General features: G+C 33.5%; 4 protein-coding genes across 9 annotated transcripts; 2 read left to right on the forward strand and 2 right to left on the reverse strand.

Annotated features, from left to right (window-relative positions):
* Positions 1-8,716: 8,716 nt before the first annotated feature.
* LOC145101709 (Vacuolar sorting protein 39) lies at positions 8,717-13,118 on the forward strand. Of its 4 annotated transcripts, XM_079038983.1 has the most exons (13): positions 8,887-9,024; positions 9,305-10,289; positions 10,373-10,569; positions 10,696-10,837; positions 10,925-11,197; positions 11,306-11,427; positions 11,494-11,773; positions 11,899-11,954; positions 12,032-12,100; positions 12,212-12,323; positions 12,407-12,496; positions 12,600-12,770; positions 12,856-13,118. In XM_079038983.1, the coding sequence occupies exons 2-13, from the start codon at positions 9,561-9,563 to the stop codon at positions 12,946-12,948; spliced, it is 2,334 nt and encodes a 777-aa protein (XP_078895109.1). In that variant the 5' UTR covers positions 8,887-9,024; positions 9,305-9,560; the 3' UTR covers positions 12,949-13,118. The 4 variants fall into 4 exon arrangements, with proteins under 4 accessions (XP_078895108.1, XP_078895106.1, XP_078895105.1 ...); XM_079038979.1 differs by having other exon boundaries at positions 8,721-10,289; XM_079038980.1 differs by lacking the exon at positions 12,856-13,118 and having other exon boundaries at positions 8,718-10,289; positions 12,585-12,721.
* A 375-nt stretch (positions 13,119-13,493) lies between these two features.
* Positions 13,494-17,990, forward strand: LOC145101710 (uncharacterized). The gene is made up of 3 exons (XM_079038984.1): positions 13,494-16,402; positions 16,506-16,571; positions 17,576-17,990. The coding sequence occupies exon 1, from the start codon at positions 13,608-13,610 to the stop codon at positions 16,296-16,298; it is 2,691 nt and encodes an 896-aa protein (XP_078895110.1). The 5' UTR covers positions 13,494-13,607; the 3' UTR covers positions 16,299-16,402; positions 16,506-16,571; positions 17,576-17,990.
* Positions 16,624-19,996, reverse strand: LOC145101711 (putative serine/threonine-protein kinase PBL19). Of its 3 annotated transcripts, none has more exons than XM_079038986.1 (5): positions 19,869-19,996; positions 18,924-19,404; positions 17,552-17,812; positions 17,340-17,462; positions 16,624-17,222 (listed from the first exon to the last, which is right to left on the reverse strand). In XM_079038986.1, the coding sequence occupies exons 2-5, from the start codon at positions 19,287-19,289 to the stop codon at positions 16,674-16,676; spliced, it is 1,299 nt and encodes a 432-aa protein (XP_078895112.1). In that variant the 5' UTR covers positions 19,290-19,404; positions 19,869-19,996; the 3' UTR covers positions 16,624-16,673. The 3 variants fall into 3 exon arrangements, with proteins under 3 accessions (XP_078895112.1, XP_078895113.1, XP_078895111.1); XM_079038987.1 differs by having other exon boundaries at positions 18,924-19,318; positions 19,869-19,991; XM_079038985.1 differs by lacking the exon at positions 19,869-19,996 and having other exon boundaries at positions 18,924-19,831.
* A 2,403-nt stretch (positions 19,997-22,399) lies between these two features.
* On the reverse strand, positions 22,400-22,794 carry LOC145098435 (uncharacterized). The gene is made up of 2 exons (XM_079036073.1): positions 22,765-22,794; positions 22,400-22,720 (listed from the first exon to the last, which is right to left on the reverse strand). The coding sequence occupies exons 1-2, from the start codon at positions 22,792-22,794 to the stop codon at positions 22,400-22,402; spliced, it is 351 nt and encodes a 116-aa protein (XP_078892199.1).
* Between the last annotated feature and the right edge of the window lie 276 nt (positions 22,795-23,070).

The following is a 23,070-nucleotide window of genomic DNA, read 5'->3' on the forward strand; positions in this document are numbered from 1 at the left end:
GGTTGTTAAGACCCTAGAAAAGCGAGAAGGATTGCTATTGCCAGTTTGGTTATTTATTTTTTTATTTTTATTTTATTTAAGATTAGTTAGCAAAATCTCCCAACTCCGATATATTTTCATAAATTTCTTTTCAAACCGATGACAATCACCACGTTTCAATAGAAAAATAAGTTAAACCGATGACAATTGTTGGAACTTTGCTCAATAAAATTACAATATGGGACTTATCCCACATTGGTGGAAGAGGAAACCTTTTTCCACCTTATAAAGCTTGTCCCACTCATTTATTCAAATGGACCAAGTAATGGGTTAAGCAAAGTGGGTTTGGGTTGTGGTGTTGGACTGGTCTAATTAGGCTAGTAGTAGGCTTGGATTGTTAAATATTAATGATCAAAGATAGGGCCTTGGCTTCTCTTGACTAAATAATATTTTTTAAGATATAATCCGAAATTAATTAGTCCTTAATTAATCTTTTTATTAATTCAGTGAAAAACAAATTCTGTTAAATACAGGATAAGCCTATAAATGAAAGGATCTTGACAGAATTTGAAGACTAATAAACACACAATCTTTCTCTCAAAAATCGTCTATCTTTCCAAAGGGATCATGGTGAATTTCGACAGATTCAAGATCTGTTCTTGAATTGGATTGTTGTATCCTCAAGACAGACCCATCCCAGGGAAATTTCTGTCTCAGGACACTGCTAAAGCAGACCTCAATCTCTACAATTTCGTGGTTATATTTCTATGTAATCATCAAACAAGTATGTTTTCTGTAAATTTGATTCTTGTATATTGAATATATATCTGAATTTAGTTTGTTTCATTTCATTACTTTGTTGATTGTGTACTTTTGTATTAACAACAATCACCATGTTTCAAGATATAACATGATTTAGAAAAACTGTTTTTTGAACTTGGACTTTTCATAGTGATTATATCAATCTATATTTATATATTTTTTTATATCTATAGATGACTATATGTTTATCTATATATCTTATAAAAGATACTCTTATTCCTTCCGATAAGAAGAGATGCTCACGCATGAAGAGCTGAGCTGGCGGACATTTCCACGCATTAACACCGCCCCAGGCTGTTCGAACCGGGGTTTGAAACCAAACTTCTCCTCAGGAGGATGCGTAGTTGTGGTGTAGAGCGGACGACTCTATAGGTTATCACAACCAATGAGATTTGTTTCTTCCAAACGATCATAAAAATTGTCGTTGTTCTCGAAGGAAGCTCACCGGAAAAAAGAATTACAACAATAAAGGGTGGCTAAAAGAGGAGGGTGAGATTTCGTGGGTAGCAAACGACAATGAAAATTGGAAATAAAGCACATAATTAAAATGTTGGGCTTATTTAAATTTAAGTGGGTTAGGTATGTTTTTAGTGGACTGGTTTTTTTGTACGTTAAACTTGGTTTAATTGGCCTAAGTAGCAATTTTGGAGTAATATTTTGGTTTTTTGGTTTAATTGTGCTAATTTAACATACTTGAGTTAAGAAAAGAATGATATTTAAACTTTATTTCTTGATTGCTATTGGTTTTGGTAATATAGAGTAATTTTTTGGGTTTAATTGATTTGGTAATATGGAATAGTATGGAGTATATATATATATATATATATATATATATATATATATATATATATATATATATATATATATATATATATATATATATATATGTGTGTGTGTGTGTGTGTGTTTATTTATTTAATTTTAAAAATAATGTTTTGTTTATTTAATTTAATGTACAAAAGTATAAATAACGTGGTGTGGTAACTATTTTCAATGGTTAGTGGTGTGTTAGTGAGAATGTAATGAAAATGATCGAGTGCTGAAGTAATATTATGTCTGAAACTTTAAGAAGGTTTTTGAGAATTAAGAAGTTTTTTTCCCTACCAAACATCCTCATTCTTATAAATCCAGGCATTACCTCTTAATTTTTCAATTAAGAGTAGTTAATCCAGACATTACTTCTTAAATTTTCAATTAAGAGTAGTTAATCTAGACATTGCCTCTTAATTTTTCAAACATCCCCAATCTTATAAATCCAGACAACTCCTTATCCTTATCTCTAACTTATTTCTTTCGTACTAAATGGACCTTATACCTTTTGACATTACCATGAGTCTTATGTCAATCGCATAAAACATGTATTTGCTAAAAAGTCTAATATTTTGGTTATTTTATGAGTATGTCCTAACATTTTTTTAATGAAAACAAAAAGACTGGTGAACTTTGGTTTTGACCCTTTTAAATAGGTTTCATGTTACCATCCCATCCATCGATGTATCGTCAAAGCGACCTAGTATTGTACCTTAATTACTTGGCCATAAACCCTGATAAGAACTAGTTTTTGAGTAAGAGTTTTTTTAATTTAGTTTGTATAAGACACGTCATTTTTTAATTTTAAATCGAGATAAAAATATGTATACACTTGCAGAAATTTGCAAGTGGAGGTTGTTAGAAATGGTGTCAAAGGTCATTAATTGTTTTGGTACAGTTTCTAATAATAACAATATCCTTTTGGATTGACTTCATGACCCAATTAGCATTAAGAAGTTGAAAGAATAAGTTGTTAATTTATTAAGAAATTAATAAATTAATTAGAAATTATTTTGATAATTGAGTAAATTGTTTTAATTAATTAAAGTGTTTGAATTTTAATTAATCCAAAAGATTAATTTGAATATTCCAAAATCGCCTAGAGCATTTATATGGATGGTCTTGACTGTTGGATTAAGGTGTCTAAGATTGTAACTAAATTTGTATAAAACTGCAAATTGAAGCAAAATCATTTTTGGGTTGCCCTCAGAACTAATAATGGTGTAGAATGAATTTTAGAGAGAGATGATGATTTATTGATTTATTATATGATTTTAAAATATCAATAAAAGGTTTGTTAATATATTAAGAGATTAATATATTAATTAGAAATAGTATTGTTTAATTAATAATTAATCAGAAATTAATTGGAATTAATTTTGAGACAAATTGAAATTAATTAAAAGTGTAATGGTTGGATTATAATTGTTTAATAGTTGAGCAATAGAGACAATTCTAGATTGTTTCTATGGTTGGACAATTTCTTGGAACCTTTTAGGGTTTCTTAAATATTCCTAATTACTGATAAGGATAAGGATTTGAATAGATTAAAATATAATTATTTTAAAATTCGAATTAGAGTTTATCCTTGTCATTCCCTAGCTATAAAAATGACCCACTGTCTCATTATTTTCGTGCTCCTCACCGACTAGAAGGTTGAAGAACGAAATTTCCTTATCCTTTCCTCTTTTGTAAAGTATTTTTGTTACCATGGCTTGGGTATAAACCATTAGAGACATTATATTTCTGGTGTTTGCTTTTCAAGGCTTTTGAAGAAGGATTTGAATTTGTTATTTGCTATAATAATCAAAAGGTATGTAAACCCTAACTCTCTTTTATTTTCTAAGTTACATAGGGTTTGATAAGGTTCTTGATGTTCATAGTTTATTGTTATCAAAAGAGAAAACATAGATCTAAATAGGTTGCATGTGAAATTAAAAGTTAAGTATTTTTTCCGCCTCATGCATATATTTATAACCTATAAAACCCATTATTGACTGCATGTGCATCCATGAGATGGATAAAGCAACTTTATGATAAGATAAGGATAAACCTTAAAGAGTTTGTATCCTTTAGGATTTCATCATCTAGCTATAAATAGATTGTTATGGGTCAAATGCTGGAGCTGTTATTCACTCTAGAAATCGTCCACTTTGTCTTTCTTTCTTTCTTTCTCTTTTTTTTTTTCTCTCTCTCTATCTCTCTCCCCCCCTCTCTCTTTATCTCTCTTTCTCCCTCTCACTCTCTCTCTCTGATAGCTTCATTTTATTACTTCTTTTCATAGTTTATTTTTAGTTAAAACCATCTCATTTTAGTTAATCTTCATTTATATTTTCTTCTTTTGTTATTTTTCTCCTTTATCGAGTGCTTTCCAGTCTTTTGAGCTTAATTGCAGGATTTACCGAAGACTATTTGTCATTGGATATATGGAAGGAGTGCGGGACTTTTGGAGGCTTGCGGTTTTCTTGTGGATTTGAAGTGGTGCAATTGAGCTTGGTGTCAACATAAACAAGAAATCGAGTTGGACTTAATTTTGGGCAAGAATGATAATGAGGCGACGAGGACTTGAGCTATGGAAGATTAAAGGAGCATTGGAGCATCTTTGAAGGCTTTGGAAGGTACAATTGGGCTATCAAGAATCTTTGCATATAGGCTGGACCAAGAAATAAAGGAACAAACTAGAAGGCCAATCAAATGGGCCAAATAGCCCACTTAGCAAAATTCACGTGGTATGCGTGTGCTCCAGAACTTGTCTGCGTGTCATACAAATGGTCCGCGTGTACTCACCTGCCGTCCGCGTGCAACATGCAGTGAAGAAACCGAGTTTTGTGCTTTTGCCTCTATTTTGGGATGGTTGGTGGTTCACTTTTGGGATAACTTTAGATCCGATTTTTTGACTTTTCTCTGGAGTTTGGAGCTGGAAGAACACCAAGAATATTGTGAAGAACATCATCTTTTCACTCTTAAATCTTGCTACATGTTTGGTACTATCTATTTTTATTTTAGTTTCTTGAGTTTAGCCATGCTAGGCTAAACTTCTTTTGGTTGACTTGGATGTAATTTCTTGAATGATTTGGTTATTTTGAAGAACTCCATGAACTTGTGTTGAATATTTATGATTATATTTTCTATGAAAACTTCCTCCATGTTTAGATATCTCTAGTCATGAATATTGATATGTGAATGTTATTTTTGTTGGTTAAATTCTTGGCTAAGTAACGGGTCTTCAATTTAACAAGCAACAATCAGTTTAAATGTTTGTTTTCATTTCATTTAGACTAAGAAAATATTTCTCCATAGTGGTAATGAAAGCAATAGATTACTCTTTGGATTTTGTAACTCTCAAAATCTAATGCTAATTGATTTTCACAAAATTACAAGTTTCATTAGCTTTGTGACTTTGATTTAGGAAATGTGTTATAAGCTTCTCTAGTCATTTTAATACAAAAGAAGAGTTGAGGCAAGTTATGCTTATAAATTGCTATAGCCAAGTTAGATTATAAACACAAGTATTGCACCTTGGTATTCTCATGATTATTTAACCAAATGTTCAAGTAATGAAAGTCCAAAGTCAAGCATCTTTCTCTTATTGATTTTACATCAAAATTTTCTTTTGTTGAATTGTGTTTTTAAATCTTAGTGCAATTCTAGTTTTCTTTTAAACATCTCAAAATATCAAAATCCCCAATTTTATTTTATTTTAGTTTTACAAGTGTTGTACAACAAGATTATCATAGAGTTATAAAATTGAACAAATCTCCGTGGATACAATCCCTTTACCACTATACACTATTTTAGTGTGTAATATTTAGGATATTTATTTTGTTGGCCTCGACAACCACCACTCTCATGTATATAAAATTTCTAACCTCTATCCAAAGGTTAGAGAATTTTGACTAAACCCTATTCCGGGGTTCTTCCTTTTTGTTTTTGGAGTTGTGGGTCTGACTTCATTAGAGGGGTTATAGTTTTGATTCTTCATCCACTGCAACAACTGACAATCACAAGATCTAAAGCAAAAAGCCAAGATGTTAGTATGTTCTTTCTTGTAGTTTTATAAAACACATTATAACTAGTAAAACCTAGATTTATTGTGCATGTACACTTAGGTAAATCTATAGATTATTTCACTACCTTTTTGATGTGTATTGATGTTAATAAAACTCAATAGAAGTTGTAATGTAGCATTGTAGCGATGGAATACTTTCAATTAATGTCATTTGCTTAATATGAAGCTTGTATAGGACATGTTGATCAAGTTTTAATTTTTTTTTCGAAAAAAAAATTGATTATAATCTCAATCAATTAATTGGTTGTATAATGTTTATTAAGAAACGATTATAGATTTTATTTAATATTAGGTAACTAAATTTAAGTATACTTTATGGCTTTATATTTAAGGATACTGAGGAGTCCATTTTTTCTATATTTCATATCACAAACTACACATTAATATTATTGATTTGTTGTTAGGATGATAATGTTTTTATTATTTTGACAAATGTTATAATGATTACTTTAGGAAGTGGATTACATAACAAATGAGCAATTTCGAGGGTGTTTGTTTTAGCTTATTTTTCCAGGTTTTTAAGATTTTTAGTTTATTTTGGGTTTATGAAAAATTAATGTTTGAGTTAGCTTATTAGCTTAAGTTTATGAGCTTATTTTATCCAAAAATAAGCCCATTTCTCGGTGGCATATTCTCCTCGTTAGTTTGGAGAATTGTCAAATCCTTCGCAATGCGATCTTCCTCGGCTTCACGACGAAGAACTCTAAATGCCCCCGTTGCTACTCATATCTTTTACGCGCGATTCGTTGTGATCGTCAAATTTTTGTTTCATTTCGGCTTGCTCCCGACGTTTACTTTAGCCTTCTTCTGCGTGTCGTTGAACACGCCTCGCTTTGTCGCGGCCTATCAGTCGTCGAGGTGGGTAGATCTATTCAAGGTCGTTCAAGTCGTCCGGTATCTCATCCGTGTCCGCATTGAGGTCGATGTTCGTGCGTGCGTCCGAAACATCGATCAAACTCGAACCGTGAGACGTCTTCGATTGTTGTTCTGTAAATGTGTCTGTTTTATTCCACTTTGGGTCTTCCTTGACAATCTCCCAAACCTTTTCGTGCTAAAAAACGTGACCGGTCTCGGCATGATATTGGTCCCTCGTCGCTCTATAAACGTCAAAATCGATCACACCACTTTGCTTGTGCGATAAAAGTTTGTTGTAGACGAAATTGAACTTGGTGCAGTTCTTGCTTATTTGAGTCCATTTGCTACTCAACATGTCGTGATTGCGATACTTATCATCCTTCTTCAAAATGGTACGAAATTTCCAGATCATGGCTTCCCAAAAGCAACTTTTCTCATATCGTTTTCTTTTGTTGGATTTTTTGATGTCCCGCACCAAGCCGCTGCCAACGCGTATTTCTCCTCTACAGTCCACCATGTTGGAGGTTCGTCTTCCGATTGCACCACCGCAATAACTTTCCATTTCCTTCGTGCTCTCTCTTTCTGGGCCGTTTTTTTCACCTCCCCCGCTTGCGTCTCGGGTACCGTTTTTTGGGTGGGTGGTGGTTGTGTGGTATTTTGTTACATTGTAGCGAATTGGTTGAAAATGTTTTGTGGAATGGTTGTAGGGAATTGTGGTGGGATAAGGCGAGATTGAAAAAGTTGCCTTGAGTGTTGAGGATGTTTGCGTACAATTCGTATTGTGTAAAACTGAAAGGTGGATGTGTATTTGTGTTTGGATGAAAAGTGTTGGAGTTTCGATCCATAGTAATAAAAAGAGATTTTTTTTGAAGTTTGAAATTAAATGATTTGATATGAGATTTTAGATAAAAAATAAGTTATATATATATATATATATATATATATATATATATATATATATATATATATATATATATATATATATATATATAACAGAGGTAAAAGATTGAAAAAATTATTATTATTATTATTATTATTATTATTATTATTTTTTTACGTTTTTGACTGTTGTTAAACGGTTCAAAATATGAACGTCGAAATTGTTTTCGATCGAAATTAACCCGTTTGTACACATTATCACCACTAAGCAATATAACGGATGAGGGGATAGTGTTTGCACCGTTATACAGACGTTTTCTTGACGCCACATCATAATAACGGGAGAACTCGTTGCCCACTCCTGGCCGTTTATGAAATGGGTGTCACGCTACTTCATGTGATCTACTATGACATAAATAAAAGAGAAAATTACAAAAATAACCAAATTAGCTAATTACTTTGTAGAAAATAGCCAAAAAGAATTGATTTTGCAAATTTAGCCACCGAAATTGCGGATGGAAATGGCCCATCTGCGATTTGCCTATCCCATCTGTGAATGTACAAGTGGCTAAAGCACAGAAGTGCTTTAGCCACTTGTACATTCGCAGATGGTATTTTTTTTTCCGTGTATATATAAGGAAGAATCATACTAAAATCGCAGATGGATAATGTCCATCTGCGATTTCCTCTCCCTTTGATCTGCGATTTTATGTTTTTTTTTAAATTTTTATTATTTTTTTAATTTTTTAATTTTAACTATGAAAAATAGGTTTGACTACGAAATCAATGGGTTTGACTATGAAATAACCTTATTGAAAAATGAATAGTGAAAAATGAAGGGAAATCGCAAGGGAATGGCCTAGAGAGAGAGTTTCTCTAAAATGAAAAGTGAAAAATGAAGGGAAAAAAACGTTTATATACTAAAAAAAAGGAAATCACAGATGGACTAGCCATCTGCGAAGTTACAAGTACCTAAAGCACAACTGTGCTTTAGATGCTTGTATCTTCACAGATGGAATGACAAAATTACAGATGGACCATTTCCATCTGCGATTTCAGTGGCTATTTTTGCAACTTCGATTTTTTTTGGCTAAATTTATAAAATAACTAGTATTTTTGACTAAATTTGTAATTTTCTCTAAATAAAACGGAGCCGTTATTGATTGTCAAAAGGGTAGAAAATAAAAAATTAGGATAAAAGATTAGTGTTATAAGAAAACAATTTGTTTTTTTGGGATAAATAAGGAATTTTTATTTCATTATTAGATATGATTGATTGTAGATTTGTAGTACTTTAAAAGTAAATCGGGAATTTTGGAGTCAATGATCGATTTTCTACACCCGTAGAGTAGTAGTCGTTAAACTGAATCGCATCGCTACAACTCATCGTCAGTCCATCGTCTTCTTCATCTTGCTCTACATTATATTATGGCGGAAATTTCGAAGCTTTAAACCCAAAACCTCATCTCCCATGGCTAAACCCCTGTTGAAATCTCGCACGATCCTCGAACCTTTTGCACAATTCGACGCATCGTCATCATCAATTCGATCTCTAGCTCTTTTTTCCACATCTCCTTCCGAAACCCTAATATACGTCGGCACTGTCTCCGGTAAACTCCTCCTACTCTCTCTTCATCATCCCAGTTCCAATTCTAGTAATAGTCATAACCAAGAGAGTAGTAGTAACAATGAGAACAGAGATAACGATGATCAAATTAAATTTGTTCGGCATATGTCGATAAGCGACTGTGCAGTAGAATCAATACATGTATTTGGTGAAATTGAGAAGATTTTAGTTGTTTCCGACGGGTTTATACATTTTGTTGATTTAGAATTAGTTAAACCTGTGAAAAAGATCGGTGCTCTGAAAGATGTTAGTTTTGTTGCTAGGAGGTTGAGGAGTAAAGGAAATGAGGGTTTCACAAAGTTAACCGTGGGAGGTGGAGCAGATGCAAGTGGTGGCTCGAGTTTCTTGCAGAGATTAGGTGGTGGTGGTGGTGGTAGGTTAAATGGTGGTGTTGTGAATGATTTACCTATTGATGATAACTGTGTTTTTGCTGCTGCTGTTGGGAAGAAACTGATTTTAGTGGGGCTTGTTGGTAGGAGTAATGAGAGTTATGATAGTGTTGCAGGTACTCTTGTGACCATGAAAGAGATTCAATGTGTTGATTTAGTTAAAGAGATGGTCTGGATTGATGATTCCATTGTTGTGGGTAGTTCAAGTGGTTATTATTTGTGTTCATGTGTTACAGGTCAATGTGGTTTGATCTTTTCATTGCCAGACATGAGTACACCATGTCTTAAGGTTTTAAAAAAAGAGTATAAAGTTCTTATGCTTGTTGACAATGTTGGGATTATTATTGACTCTCAAGGGCAACCAGTGGGTGGAAGTTTGGTCTTTCATGGATCTCCAGATGGTATAGGGGAGATGGGCACAAGTGTCATTTCTCTTCACAATGGAAAAATGGAGCTGTATCTTAAAAAAACAGGGAAATGTGTTCAGAAGATTGTGTTTTCAGTAGAAGGAACTGGTCAACGTGTCATAGCAGATGATGAAGATGAAACTGGCAAGGTGGTGGTTGTAGCAACATCATCCAAGGTAATTTGCTACTTGAAAGTACCCTCTGAAGAACAAATTAAGGTTTTTTTGAGAAAGAAGGATTTCAAGGAGGCTATTTCTTTGGTTGAGGAGCTTCATGATGATGGTGAAATAACAAAGGAAGCAATGTCATTTGTTCATGCTCAAGTGGGATTCTTGTTAATGTTTGACTTGCATTTTGAAGAAGCAGTTGACCATTTTCTATTATCAGAAACCATGCAGCCTTCTGAGATTTTTCCATTCATCATGCCAGATCCAAATCGTTGGTCATTGCTGGTATGCTTACATATATTTAATTAATAATTGATATATTTTCATTGATAAAAAATAATATTACTGAAATTAAAGTTGTTTTTCAGGTACCTAGGAATCGTTATTGGGGTTTACACCCTCCACCTGCCCCTTTGGAAACTGTTATTGACAATGGATTGATAGCTATTCAAAGAGCTATTTTTCTTAAAAAAGCAGGTTTGGAGACAGCTGTAGATGATGATTTCCTTTTGAATCCTCCAAATAGAGACGATTTAATGGACTCTGCTATAAAAAACTTAATCAGGTTTATATACTCTTGACTCTTATTAACTTATTTGTTTCAAGAAATTTATTTCTTCAATTTTATCACAACAAATTCAGACCAACAATTTCAACTGTTCTTATTTTACCCTTTTCTTTAACTTTATAGGTACTTAAAGGCTTCACGTGAGAAAGAGCTGACATCATCTGTGAAGGAGGGAGTTGACACGTTATTAATGTATCTTTATAGAGCTCTGAATTTAGTTGATGAAATGGAAAGTCTTGCTTCTTCTGAAAACTGGTGCATAGTGGTATGGGTTTAATTAATTTATTCACAATTGAGAAAAGATAATTAATAAAAATGTAATTAAACTAAGTAGTTTTAATGGGCAATGCAGGAAGAGTTGGAAACTTTACTGAATGAGTCAGGGCATTTAAGGACACTTGCTTTTCTTTGTGAAAGCAAAGGGATGAGTTCTAAGGCTCTTGCCATTTGGAGAATATTGGCAAGAAACTATTCATCCGGATTTTGGAAGGACCAAACACGGATAAATGAAACAAGTGGGGAAGGTGTAAACATTATATCTGGTAAAGAGACTGCAGCAACTGAAGCTTCAAGGATTCTTGAAGAATTATCTGATAAAGATCTCATTCTGCAACATCTTGGATGGGTATGCTTTTAAACAATCAATCTCTCTTTTCTTTTTGAATTAAAGTTTACATTTTTCTTGCTCATGGAAACTTTTTATTTTATTTTATTTTTTTTTTTTATAAATTAGATTGCAGATATTAACCAGGTGCTTGCTGTTCGAGTATTGACATCTGAAAAAAGGAGTCATCAGCTTCCACCAAGTGATGTAATTGCTGCAATTGACATGAAAAAAACTGAAATTCTTCAAAGGTAATGAGATTTTCTGCTTTTGAATGTGTAAAATATTGTTGGTTCTGATCTTTTTTGATGTTGCAGATATCTGCAATGGTTGATTGAAGAACAAGACTCTGATGATCCTCAGTTTCATACATCATATGCTCTTTTACTCACCAAATCAGCACTTGAAAGTTATGAAACAGAAATTTCATCTGAAGCTGGAACCTCAAAGCAGATTAATGGTTTGGAGCCTGAAAAGCAATCCATATTCCAAAATCCTGTGAGAGAGAGACTGCAATTCTTCTTACAGTCTTCAGATCTGTATGACCCTGAAGAAGTTCTTGATTTGATACAAGAATCAGAATTATGGTTGGAAAAGGTCTGTTATAACTGTGTATAATACTAAGATCAAAAAGGAATTGTTTCAGTTTATGTGGTAGAAACTTTGTATCATGGACATGGACATGGTTTTAAAAATATGTTTTCTTGTTCTTTTTTTTGCAGGCTATTCTTTATCGAAAACTAGGGCAAGAAACATTGGTGCTCCAGATCCTAGCTGTGTAAGTTTTTTCACTAACTTTAAAAACTTTTTTCACAATTTCTTAAGCTCACAATTTCTATATTAAAAAATGTTCAGAAAATTGGAGGACAATGATGCTGCTGAACACTATTGTGCTGAAATTGGAAGACCAGATGCTTATATGCAGTTGGTCCCCTCTCTCTCTCTCTCTCTCTCTCTCTCTCACACACACACACACACAGAGATGTTGGAAAACGTTCATTTATATATATTTTTTTTCTGGATTTATGATTTCAGGTTGCTTGATATTTATCTAAACCCAACAGATGGGAAGAAACCCATGTTCAAAGCTGCTGTTAGGCTTCTCCATAATCATGGAGAATCTCTTGATCCTCTGCAAGTTCTTGAGGTATTAAAACGAAAGTAAAAAGTAAAAAAGTTAACTATAAATCTTACCAAAAGGTCTCAAAAGTTGTAGGTTTTAATTTGCAGAGATTATCCCCAAATATGCCCTTACAGCTTGCTTCCGATACAATATTAAGAATGCTAAGAGCTCGTCTTCATCATCATTATCAAGGACAAGTAGGTTCTTTGCAAATTACCCATCTTTCTTGAAAAAGATAACTGCTTTTCAAATTGGAAAATATATATATTTATAACTTGTGCAAAGTTTTTAACTTGTTAGATTCTTCATAATATGTCACGGGCTGTTGGGCTTGATGCAAATTTAGCAAGATTGGAGGAAAGATCACGACACGTACAAATTAATGATGAAAGTTTATGTGATTCTTGTCACGCAAGACTTGGAACAAAGTTATTTGCAATGTATCCAGATGACACCATTGTTTGCTACAAGGTGTGTATTCTTTCTTCTCATAAACTCAAAAAGTTTGACCACATTGTTGACCCCAACTTAATGTTTTTACTTTTATTGTCTGTAGTGCTTCAGACGGCAGGGTGAGTCGACATCTGTAACAGGTCGGGATTTTACGAATGATCCGGTGTTTAAACCCGGGTGGCTTGTTACTGATTGATGATTAATTATTAGATACATGACAAAGAGTTCAAATCCATACAAAATGGATGATGTTATTTAGTTTTACACTGATGTAAGAGCCCAATTTTTGTATGTTGTTATAAAAGATATGTAAAGCATTCGCTGTAATCATGTAAATGAATGGAGGATTTCATGTTTTTTTTTGAAGAGATTTTGTTAGAGAGGAGTACGATTGCAAATGATTGTTTTGGTATTTTGTCGATTATATAATTTATACAAAGTTTGATTGTCGATAACAATGATGATGACTAGTATTTTCCAATTTGTTTTACTTTGTTAGACATGTGTTTTTAGTTTTTGTATTGATTATTTTTATGTTATTGTCTAGCAAATACTTGAAAGTATAAATACTCATTGATAATAATAAAATAAAACGAGGGGTAAATTGCAATCTATATCTATCTTTCTAGGATACGTTGAAATTGTAATCTATCCTTAATTGTCAAACTCGTAACGTACGAGGTTCAAATTGGTTAAATCTCTAAGTGTAGAGGTATGTTTGAAAATTTAGTTCTTCTCTATCATTCCGCCACTCTGCTACAAGGGCGCAGTAGCTCTGCTTCTCTCTCGTGCAAGACTTGGTCCTCCGGTGACGGCGCAGCTCATTAAAAAAATAGCCTTCCGGCAGATCGCCGGATGTCTGCTACTGTGAGCGGTCGATCTCGAAGCATTCTCATTAAGGTGTGTAACTCTCTATTATCTAATACTGCCTTCGCTCTACTCCCAAAACCCCCAATTTTTCAATGCTCACATTGCTTCAATACTTCATCATCTTCCAATCGTAAATGTGATTATCTTGAGGATTTCTCACCTTTAAAGAATTTAAATAGTGAAGACGCTGTTATAAGTCCGAATGAGAGGCGTAGAATCATATTAGGGTTGGGGAAACTGATAAAAAAGAAGCAAGGTTTTGTCTTGAAGAAATTTTCTCGTGATTTTCGCCCGTTTTTGTTAGTAAAGATCATGACACAGTTTGAAAACAGACATGGCGCGTTTGCATTTTTCAAATTCGTGTTCAGGGAGGAGTCGGATAGAATAGTCAAGTCGTGTTGCGTTGCATGCCATGTGTTGGCTATGCATGGTTTCAGGATTAGAGCACAGGATGTGTTATCATGGATGATAAGAAGAATTGGAGTCTCTAGAGGTCAAGATTTGATGGAATTTATGTGGAGAGGACATTTTGGTTATGAGTCAGATTTTTCAGTTCTGGATTCACTTATGCGTGCTTTCACAAATGCTGAAATGGACTCACATGCATTACAGATTTCAAGAATAATGAGAGGATTAGGAATGCAACCATGTTTGTCAGCACTTTCAATTCTCTTTAAATTGTTACTTAGAATAGGTGATTACGGAAGTGTTTGGAAGTTATTCAGAGATATGATCAGAAAAGGGCCTTTTCCTTCAAACATCGCATTCAATGTAATGATCCATGGGTTCTGTAGGAAAGGTCAAGTTCAAACTGGAGAGAGCTTGTTACACTTAATGAGTAAGTTTCAATGTGAACCAGATGTTTATACATATAACATTTTGATCAACGCATACTGCATCCATGGAAGAACATCAGATGTTTGGAGTTGGGTTGACTTAATGGTCAAAAGGGGTTGTACTCCAAACACTGCCACTTTCAGTACAATCATCAATGCCTTGAGCAAAGAGGGAAAAATTAAGGAAGCAAGAGACATATTTGATGAAATGCAAGAAAACGGTGTGTCTCCAAATACTATTGTTTACAATGCATTAATGGATGGTTTTGTGAAAGCTAAAGAAATTGATAAGGCAACTGATCTTTTTGAGGATATGAAGAACAATCATATCAAAGCAGATGGTGTGACATATAACATATTGGTTTCAGGATACCATAAATATGAAAGAGTCGAAAATTTAGATAACTCATTAAGTTATCTAAATCGATCCATGTGTGGCCCACTTTCAGATTACTCATGGCCAGATGTAACAGTAGCAATATTGTGTTCAGAAGGAAGAACAGATGAAGCCACTAAACATCTAGAAGACATGCTCAAAGAGGGTTTACCCCTTTCTGTAATTGCTTTCAATTCTATTATCTGTGCTTATAGCAAAAAAGGATTAGAAACAAAGGCATTCGATGCATACCATATGATGATGAAATATGGTTTAACCCCCTCATCTTCCACATGTAATTCCTTGCTCATGTGTTTATCAAGAAATGGAAAACTTCTAGAAGCCGAGGAGCTTATGCATTATATGATACAGAATCAGTTTCCAGTCAATAAAGTGGCATTCACTGTAATTATAGATGGGTACTTCAAGATTGGGGATGTGATGGGTGCTCAAAGATTATGGGCATTTATGAAAAGTAAAAGTATATCCCCAGATACTGTTGCATTTTCTGCTTACATTGATGGATTATCTAAATCTGGTCTTGTTGAAGAGGCGTATAATGTGTTCTTACAAATGAAAAACAAAGGGGTTTTCCCAAATAATTTCACTTACAATTCTTTAATTGCTGGATTTTGTAATGTTGGGAGATTAAACGAGGCGTTAAAGTTGGAAAAAGAGATGATACAAATGGATCTTATTCCTGATCTTTTCACTATCAATATTCTTATCAACGGGTATTGTAAACAGGGTAGAATGAAGTATGCTCTTGACACTTATACAGACATGCATCGGTTTAATTTAGTACCCGATATTGTTACTTACAACACTTTGTTAAGTGGATACTGCAAGGCGTTTGACATGGATACTGCAGATAATCTTGTATACAAAATGTACACCAGTGGGTGGGACCCGGATATAACCACTTACAACATTCGGATCCACGGGTTTTTTGTTACTCGAAAAATGAAAAAAGCTGTATTGGTGCTCAATCAACTTCTTTCATCTGGAATTGTTCCAAATACAATCACTTATAACACAATGCTGAATGCTGTTTGCAGTGATATACATAATGATGCTATGATCTTGACTGCAAAACTGCTGAAAATGGCTTTTGTTCCAAATATTGTGACAACAAATTTGTTGTTGTCACATTTGCGTAAGCAAAGGTTGCCACAAATGGCTTTGAAGTGGGGGGAGGATTTGAAGGAATTGTGTCTTGAATTTGATGAAGTGACTTATAAGATTTTGGAAAGAGCTGATTGTGATGTTAAAGAAAGAGGTGATCATGGTGTAGAAGAAGATGCTGTTTATATATCTGAAGAAGGGTTTTTTATTGATTTTTGTATGCACCTTACTTATGACTATTTGTGTAGAAATAAGTTTTATAGTTCTAGAAGAATGATCAAAAGTGGATCTGGTAGGTCTTGTAATATTGAACAACCAATGTTGGAAGTTAACAAGTGAATGGGAATCGAAGAGAAAGATTATATTTATAAACAAGCGATGAAATTGTTCATCAAAATTCGAGTTTGATGATCTGCTCAGCTTCAGAGAGATCTTGATATCAGGTATCTCGAAACAAACATATTTAGAAAAAATCAGACGCTTTGTTATTATATTTATTATAGAATCTGCTTTTCTTATTATGTGATTTTGACCTAAAATTTGCAGGGGTGATTGAGGAGATGAGTCAGACATACAGATCAAAATTGAAGTCATTTAACAAATTTCATAAAGGTTTGATTACTACTCTTCCCACTGATGCCCAAAATGAAAAAAAAAAAAAAAATCTCTAAACATTATTATATATTATGCAAGAAAGTAACCATGATATGTGTTTTAAGACACTTTAGCTCTATGCATTATCATAAACCCTTTCTTACTAACTCCCCCAACATGTTCACTCAGCTTAGCCAACTGAGCCAATCTCCTCTTGGATGAATCCGAGACTTCCCCCATCTTTGACTTTTCAGTCAACTCCCCTGGTTCATCATCACCAACCTCATAACTTTTATTTGATGGGCTTCCTTCAGTTGAAACATCCAAAATCTGCTTCAAAGACTCCACCACTTGACTCATTTTAGGTCGATCTTTTGCACTCTTTAGCAAACAACTATCTGCTAGCTTTGCAATTTTTCTAGCGTCTGTGAGGGAGTATCGAGCTTCAAGGCGTGGGTCTATGATTATCCCAAACTTTTTACTGTCGATTGGATATCGTCTTACAAAATCTATCAGTTTCTGGTCTTCTTTTGGTCGGCTTCTTTCTAATGAACGCCTTCCTGTTAGGATCTCGTATAGAACAATCCCAAAGCTCCACACATCGCTTTTTGCTGTTAGATGACCCGTTTCGATGTAGTCCGGAGCTGCATAACCATGTGTACCCATAACCTAAAAAATCATCACGCTCGGCTTGAGTTATTTATGGTTTAAAATAAGGCCCAATTTTTGTCCTATTCACATAATAAACAAAACCAGAAAGAAGATGTGACTTGTGAGTGTACTCACAGCGGTTGAGACATGTGTGTTACCCTCAGTTGGGCCTTCTCTAGCAAGCCCGAAATCTGAGAGCTTCGGGTTGAAATCTTCATCTAATAAAATATTGGACGTCTTAAAATCACGAAATATCACCTGCGAACCATTTACAAAGTAAAATAAAATATGTGTATTTATGATTATCTTTTTATTTGGAGAAAGAAAAGAAAATAAAATCAAAATACCTGAGCTTCTAATTCTTCATGCAGATAAGCAAGTCCTTGCGCTGCTCCAAGCATAATTTGTAATCTTCTTTGCCATGGAAGAGGATCGTGAGATTTTCTGAAGAGATGATCTTCTAAGCTTTTATTCGGCATGAACTCATAAACCAACAGGCGTTGGATCCCTCGTTCACCATCCATGGCGCAGTATCCAATTAGTTTGACCAAATTCGGGTGGTCAACTACACCAAGAAATTGTACTTCAGCTACCCATTGTTTGTGACCCTGCATCCCAGATAAAGAAAGAATGTACTTTCAATCATTCGTAATGTACATCTTGTAATGCACAGTGTGTGAAAAGGAAAAAAATAGTGATTATTGCTTCAATACCCTTTTGTACATAATTCGACCACATGTTACGCAGTACAATTATCAATGCACAGTACATGCATGAATCATGAGACATGTGGGTTGGATCAATGCACAAATCACAATGATTGCATGTAATCATGATACATGATACATATGGGTTGGATCAATGAACAAATCACAATCATCAATCAGATCGATTACTATTTCAAGTTTATATGGCTTCCAACTATAGTGAAATGTCAATATCAATGACAAATCAAATTGGTACAATAAGACGAAACGGGTAAAATTGCTACTTCTATATAAAGAGCAATCACTTTTTTCACAAAACTTTTTGATGCTATACATACAAAAAAGGAGCTTTTCATTAACTTATTTATATTTATGTGACCCATCAAATTGGGCTAAATATAAAAAAAACTATGTACGAGAGCTTATAAAATTAACAGTTTTCTCACTTTCCCACAATAAAAATAGAGAGCTTCTCAAAATCAAGTTAAAACTAAAATTTTAGAAAAAGCACTGCGGATTACCTGAAAATATAAATATAACGTTATGTAAAACTAGATGATTAGCTAACTCAAATATATAAAAGAGCATATAGAAGATACAGGTTTTTTTAATATTTATTTTATAAAAATTAATAAATATATTGGAGACAACTGTCTTTTAAAAAAAAAAACTCGATAAAACTCGCACAACAAGATAGTCGAGGCATGCTAAACATACCATTGGTATGGTATTGTCTATCAACAATGAAAATAAAATAAGTAATCTGATTATGTTTCAGAAACATATGTTAATAATTTTACTTTTTATTATATGGTAGGTTTGAAGTTTGATTTATTTTAGATTTAAGTAAAATTTCAAAGTTTAATGAAACATAAATAGTATAAAAATTAGAAAATATAAATAAATATATAATAGAAGGAAATTATAAACCAAATAAAAATACACATGATTATGAAATCCCTAACCCTAAATCAGGGATTTCTTTGTGGAAGGATAATAAATTAAAGTATACCTGAAAACCATCTTGGTTGAGTTTTTTAATAGCAACCACAATGGGATCACCTTTGGCATCAATAGGCTTGATTGTTCCTTTATAAACACATCCAAATCCACCTTCCCCAATCTTTCTTAATCTCGTGAAGTCGTTAGTCGCATGTCTAAGTTCCGGATATGTAAAAACCCTCAACTTCTCAGCTTTTTCCTCGTATAATTCAATGATGCCACGTGGCGAATTTGTGGATCCTGAGGATTTTGTGACTCGATCCTTACATGATGACACGTCCTCTGATAGGCTTAAATTGGTTTCCGCTTTTAGTATAGGTGCTGATCTTTGACTTCTGCTTCTGGTTTTATCTTTGAAATAGTGGAAACATTTCATCTTGTTCTTGAAAGCTTTTTGTACATACACTACACCAAAAATGTTTTGAAAACTAAGTTCGAATTGTTGTTCTTTTGGTTTAAATATAGCTAACGAATGGCTATGGATAACAAATCTGCAAATTTAAGATGGGGAAATGGTTAAAATGGCAGGTTTCCGAGAAAAGTCGACAGCTTTCTCTAATGGTTTTTCATAAAGATTCAAGATCAGGAAAAAACAAAGAAAACCAAGCAAAACCCACAAGAGGTTTCAATCAAAGTTGACAAGTTTTAATTAGCAATTTCCAAATTCACACAAGATTTGAGAAGAACAAGAAAACCCATAGAGAGACGTTATCTTTGATCAAAAAGTCACGAGATACATAGATGCATACTTCAATGAAAGGTGACAGATTTTATTTACAAAATCGAAATATAAGGTTGGATATACACAAGAAACGTATAATTTTGAAGCGATGAAGAGAGATTTTGAGACAAGAATACAAAAATAACTACAGAAAATGACCCAAGTAGTAACGACAAGAAACAAGAACCCCCAATGGAGAGAGAGAGAGAGAGATGAGAGAGAGAGAGAGAGTACCTTGAATGGAATTGGAACGAAATAGATAAAGATTGAATCAACGAGAGTATCCTATTGAATATGTTTTCAGAGCTTCACTTTGCTTTGGTGGTTGGTTCAACAACTTGAATATGTAATAAATGTCCAACCAAATCCAAGATTTCAACGTATATATAAAATATTTTTCTTTATCTCCAAGAAAGATTTTTGTAGCGTTCACCTATTCTTTACTCCCTCCTTTTTGGATGCTTGTGATGGTAGAATCACTTCACTTAAAATAATAAAAGTAAATTGAGAAAATGGTCCTTATAATTTTATGAAACGAATGGAGATTTCTCTAATTTCGCGACATCGGACCATTAACCAATTAAATATATATTTTTTTCTTTAGACATCATTGTCTATATATAAAAATTGTTTTGTTTCTTCGAAAATTTGGTTCAAATCCACATATGAATCTATTGTATATAATTCTTATGGAAGCTAATTCACATAGGAATCGAAGTACATTTACAGTTGAGTATAAATTTACTACGACTAATACAAGTGAATTCATTTACAAATAAATTTACTACGATTAATAAAAGTGAATTCATTTAAATTCACATGTAAATGCTCGGGAGTTGTTACAAAAATCGGATGTGATGGTCATTTAAATGTGAATTAATATGTGTAAAATGTAGGAAATTATAGGGTTTATGGTGGAGATCTGGATACCAACTTGGATCGTAAAAACATTTTCCGAACTGATATTTTTACTATATGTCTGGGTTACAAGAACTTCAGCATAGGATAATCCAAGTGGACACTTACGATTCTAGACACAGAAATCGTAAGCCAATTTGCTAGAGAAATTATGTGAGAACTTGATGAAAACGAGAGCTAAAATTCGTAACCCTCTTTTTAGAAGGAAGAACCGTTTATATATTAAACGAGATTAGACTTTTATTAGGGTTTTATTCGTAAGCCAATTCGTTGCCCCTAGACCTCACCAAAGGGGCGCTGCCCCTTTGGAAACCTCGGACCCAAGGGCGTTGCCGCCGGACCCCCGACTAGTCGTCGAACCACCTTCTAATTCGATCTTATACATGCGTGCACTCCGCACAACCCCGTACATATATTAGAATACAAATTATGAAACCTTTTAGCTCAAATGTTAGTTCCAGTTACTTAAAATGACATGATGACACTAAAATCACCAACATAAAATTAGATAAGTTCATGTTTATTACATGTGATGTCAAAGAGCTAAAACTTAGCGGTTCAAATTCACATATAAAAGGTTAATACTGTTTTGTGAAACAAACTATTTTAGTGTTTCAAGTGACCAACAACCTAAAAAAATGTTACTCTTTCCGTCCCAAAATTATTGTCCACCTTACTATTTTAGTTTGTCCCAAAATTATTGTCCACTACCAAAAGTAGATATATATTTTTATCATATTACCCATAACATTTAATAAAGTAAATTTGAATAATTACAAATGCACATTTCCCATTGGCTTTAGAAAAGGGCAAAAGGGTCATTTTACTCAAAAAGACAAAACTAATGATTGCTTTTCTTAATATATGTGTTTTTTTTGTCTATGGACAATAATTTTGAAACGGAGGGAGTATAAAAAAGGAAGGGACTTTTTTTTTTCTACGTGATATACCAGGAATAGGCATGCCAATGTCAATTTTACATTTTTATTCTATGTTTTAATTTTTATTAAAACTTTAAAGTTGTTACAAACATGGTTTAAACTTTTTTTTTTTTAACAAATTCGTCACAAAACTAGTTATTTATTTATTGCAAATTTACTTTATTTACAAACTTTCTTAAAATAATTAAAGAAGACTTTTTATGAACTTTAATAAAAATTTTACAACTTTTGCTACAATTATTTTTTAGAACTATTTTTATATATTTTTATGACATGTATATGCCCCTTAGACCATTAGGTGTGAGCAATTAGATGTAACACCATTTTGGTGCCACATCATCAATGGTGTTATAACACCAAGTGGGAAAATGGTCACAATGTTGTATCTTGTTATGACACCAACTTTTTTTTTTTTTCCATTTTATAATTTATTTATTTTTTTTCGATTTTTTAAAAATATAGACAAATATTTTTTAAATATAACATAATAAATAAAACATAATGTTTAAAAACTATAAATAACATATAAAAATTTTTAAAGATTAAAATTAACATAGAGACTAAATTACACATAATATCCAAAAACAAAAAAAAAGAAATAACATCCAAATTCAAAAAAAAAAAAATACAACGCTATTCGTTATCGTTATTGTTACCATAGAAGATATAATCCGCCAAGTCCTCTCGAAGTTGTCTGTGTTTATTTGCGTCCTGAATATCATCAACGCGATGCAAATAATCTGTTGTTCCTGGTTGAAACTGAACGTGTCTGGGTTCCGTTGGGATATAGTGTGCAATATTTCGCCCTTTATCTTCTACTACCATGTTATGCATTATGATACAGGCATACATGATATATCGTAGAGTTTCTAAATCCAATGGTCGTGTTGCATGTTCGACTATATGCTACTTCGCCTTCAGCACTCCAAAAACACGTTCCACATCCTTACGTGCTCCTTCTTGTCTTCTTTTAAAAAATTTGTCTCGTTCTTCAACCGGGTGGCGGAATGCCTTCACGAATGTGGAATACTGAGGATATATTCCATCTGTAAGGTAATACCCATATTTGTATTCGTTTCTATTCACCGTGAAAGGAGCATCCGGGGCTTTTCCATTCAAAAGATCGTCGAATATTGGCGACTGATCAAGAACGTTGACGTCGTTGTTGGAACCCGTAACCCCAAAAAAATGCATGCCAAATCCATAAATCTTTAGAAGCAACAACCTCTAAAACCAACGAAGATGATCTGTGATGACCACTTGCGTATTACCCTTTCCATGCTACCGGGCAATTTTTCCATTTTCAGCGTGTGCAATCAATGCTTCCGATCAATCCAGGAAACCCATGACGTTCTTCATGCGCCGCATACAATTCTTACAAATCATGCAACGAAGGTTTCCGCAAATACACGTCTCCAAAAGTTTCAACAACACCCCTTGACAATGTATACAAACTCTCTCTTGCGGTTCATTCGGACATTCTCATATAGTCGTCCATGGTGTCGGGTGACTCCCCCATAGCCATCAAACGAATGGCCACAACACATTTCTGCAACGTTGTAAACCCTCGTCTACCT

Source organism: Lactuca serriola, chromosome 4 (genome assembly GCF_051521515.1).
Source record: "Lactuca serriola cultivar US96UC23 chromosome 4, Lser_US96UC23_V15, whole genome shotgun sequence".
Taxonomy (NCBI): domain Eukaryota; kingdom Viridiplantae; phylum Streptophyta; class Magnoliopsida; order Asterales; family Asteraceae; genus Lactuca; species Lactuca serriola.

Excerpts from the sequence above, each read along its gene's own strand:
- LOC145101709 (XM_079038979.1), top strand. The coding sequence starts at position 8,886 with ATGGCTAAACCCCTGTTGAAATCTCGCACGATCCTCGAACCTTTTGCA. Across the intron at positions 10,290-10,372 it reads CAAATCGTTGGTCATTGCTG|GTACCTAGGAATCGTTATTG; the intron begins GTATGCTTACAT and ends GTTGTTTTTCAG. Across the intron at positions 12,101-12,211 it reads AGACCAGATGCTTATATGCA|GTTGCTTGATATTTATCTAA; the intron begins GTTGGTCCCCTC and ends TTATGATTTCAG.
- LOC145101710 (XM_079038984.1), top strand. The coding sequence starts at position 13,608 with ATGTCTGCTACTGTGAGCGGTCGATCTCGAAGCATTCTCATTAAGGTG.
- LOC145101711 (XM_079038986.1), bottom strand. The coding sequence starts at position 19,289 with ATGAAATGTTTCCACTATTTCAAAGATAAAACCAGAAGCAGAAGTCAA. Across the intron at positions 17,813-18,923 it reads TCAACCAAGATGGTTTTCAG|GGTCACAAACAATGGGTAGC; the intron begins GTATACTTTAAT and ends TCTGGGATGCAG. Across the intron at positions 17,223-17,339 it reads ACACACATGTCTCAACCGCT|GTTATGGGTACACATGGTTA; the intron begins GTGAGTACACTC and ends ATGATTTTTTAG.
- LOC145098435 (XM_079036073.1), bottom strand. The coding sequence starts at position 22,794 with ATGGAAAAATTGCCCGGTAGCATGGAAAGG. Across the intron at positions 22,721-22,764 it reads TGCCCGGTAGCATGGAAAGG|AGGTTGTTGCTTCTAAAGAT; the intron begins GTAATACGCAAG and ends CGTTGGTTTTAG.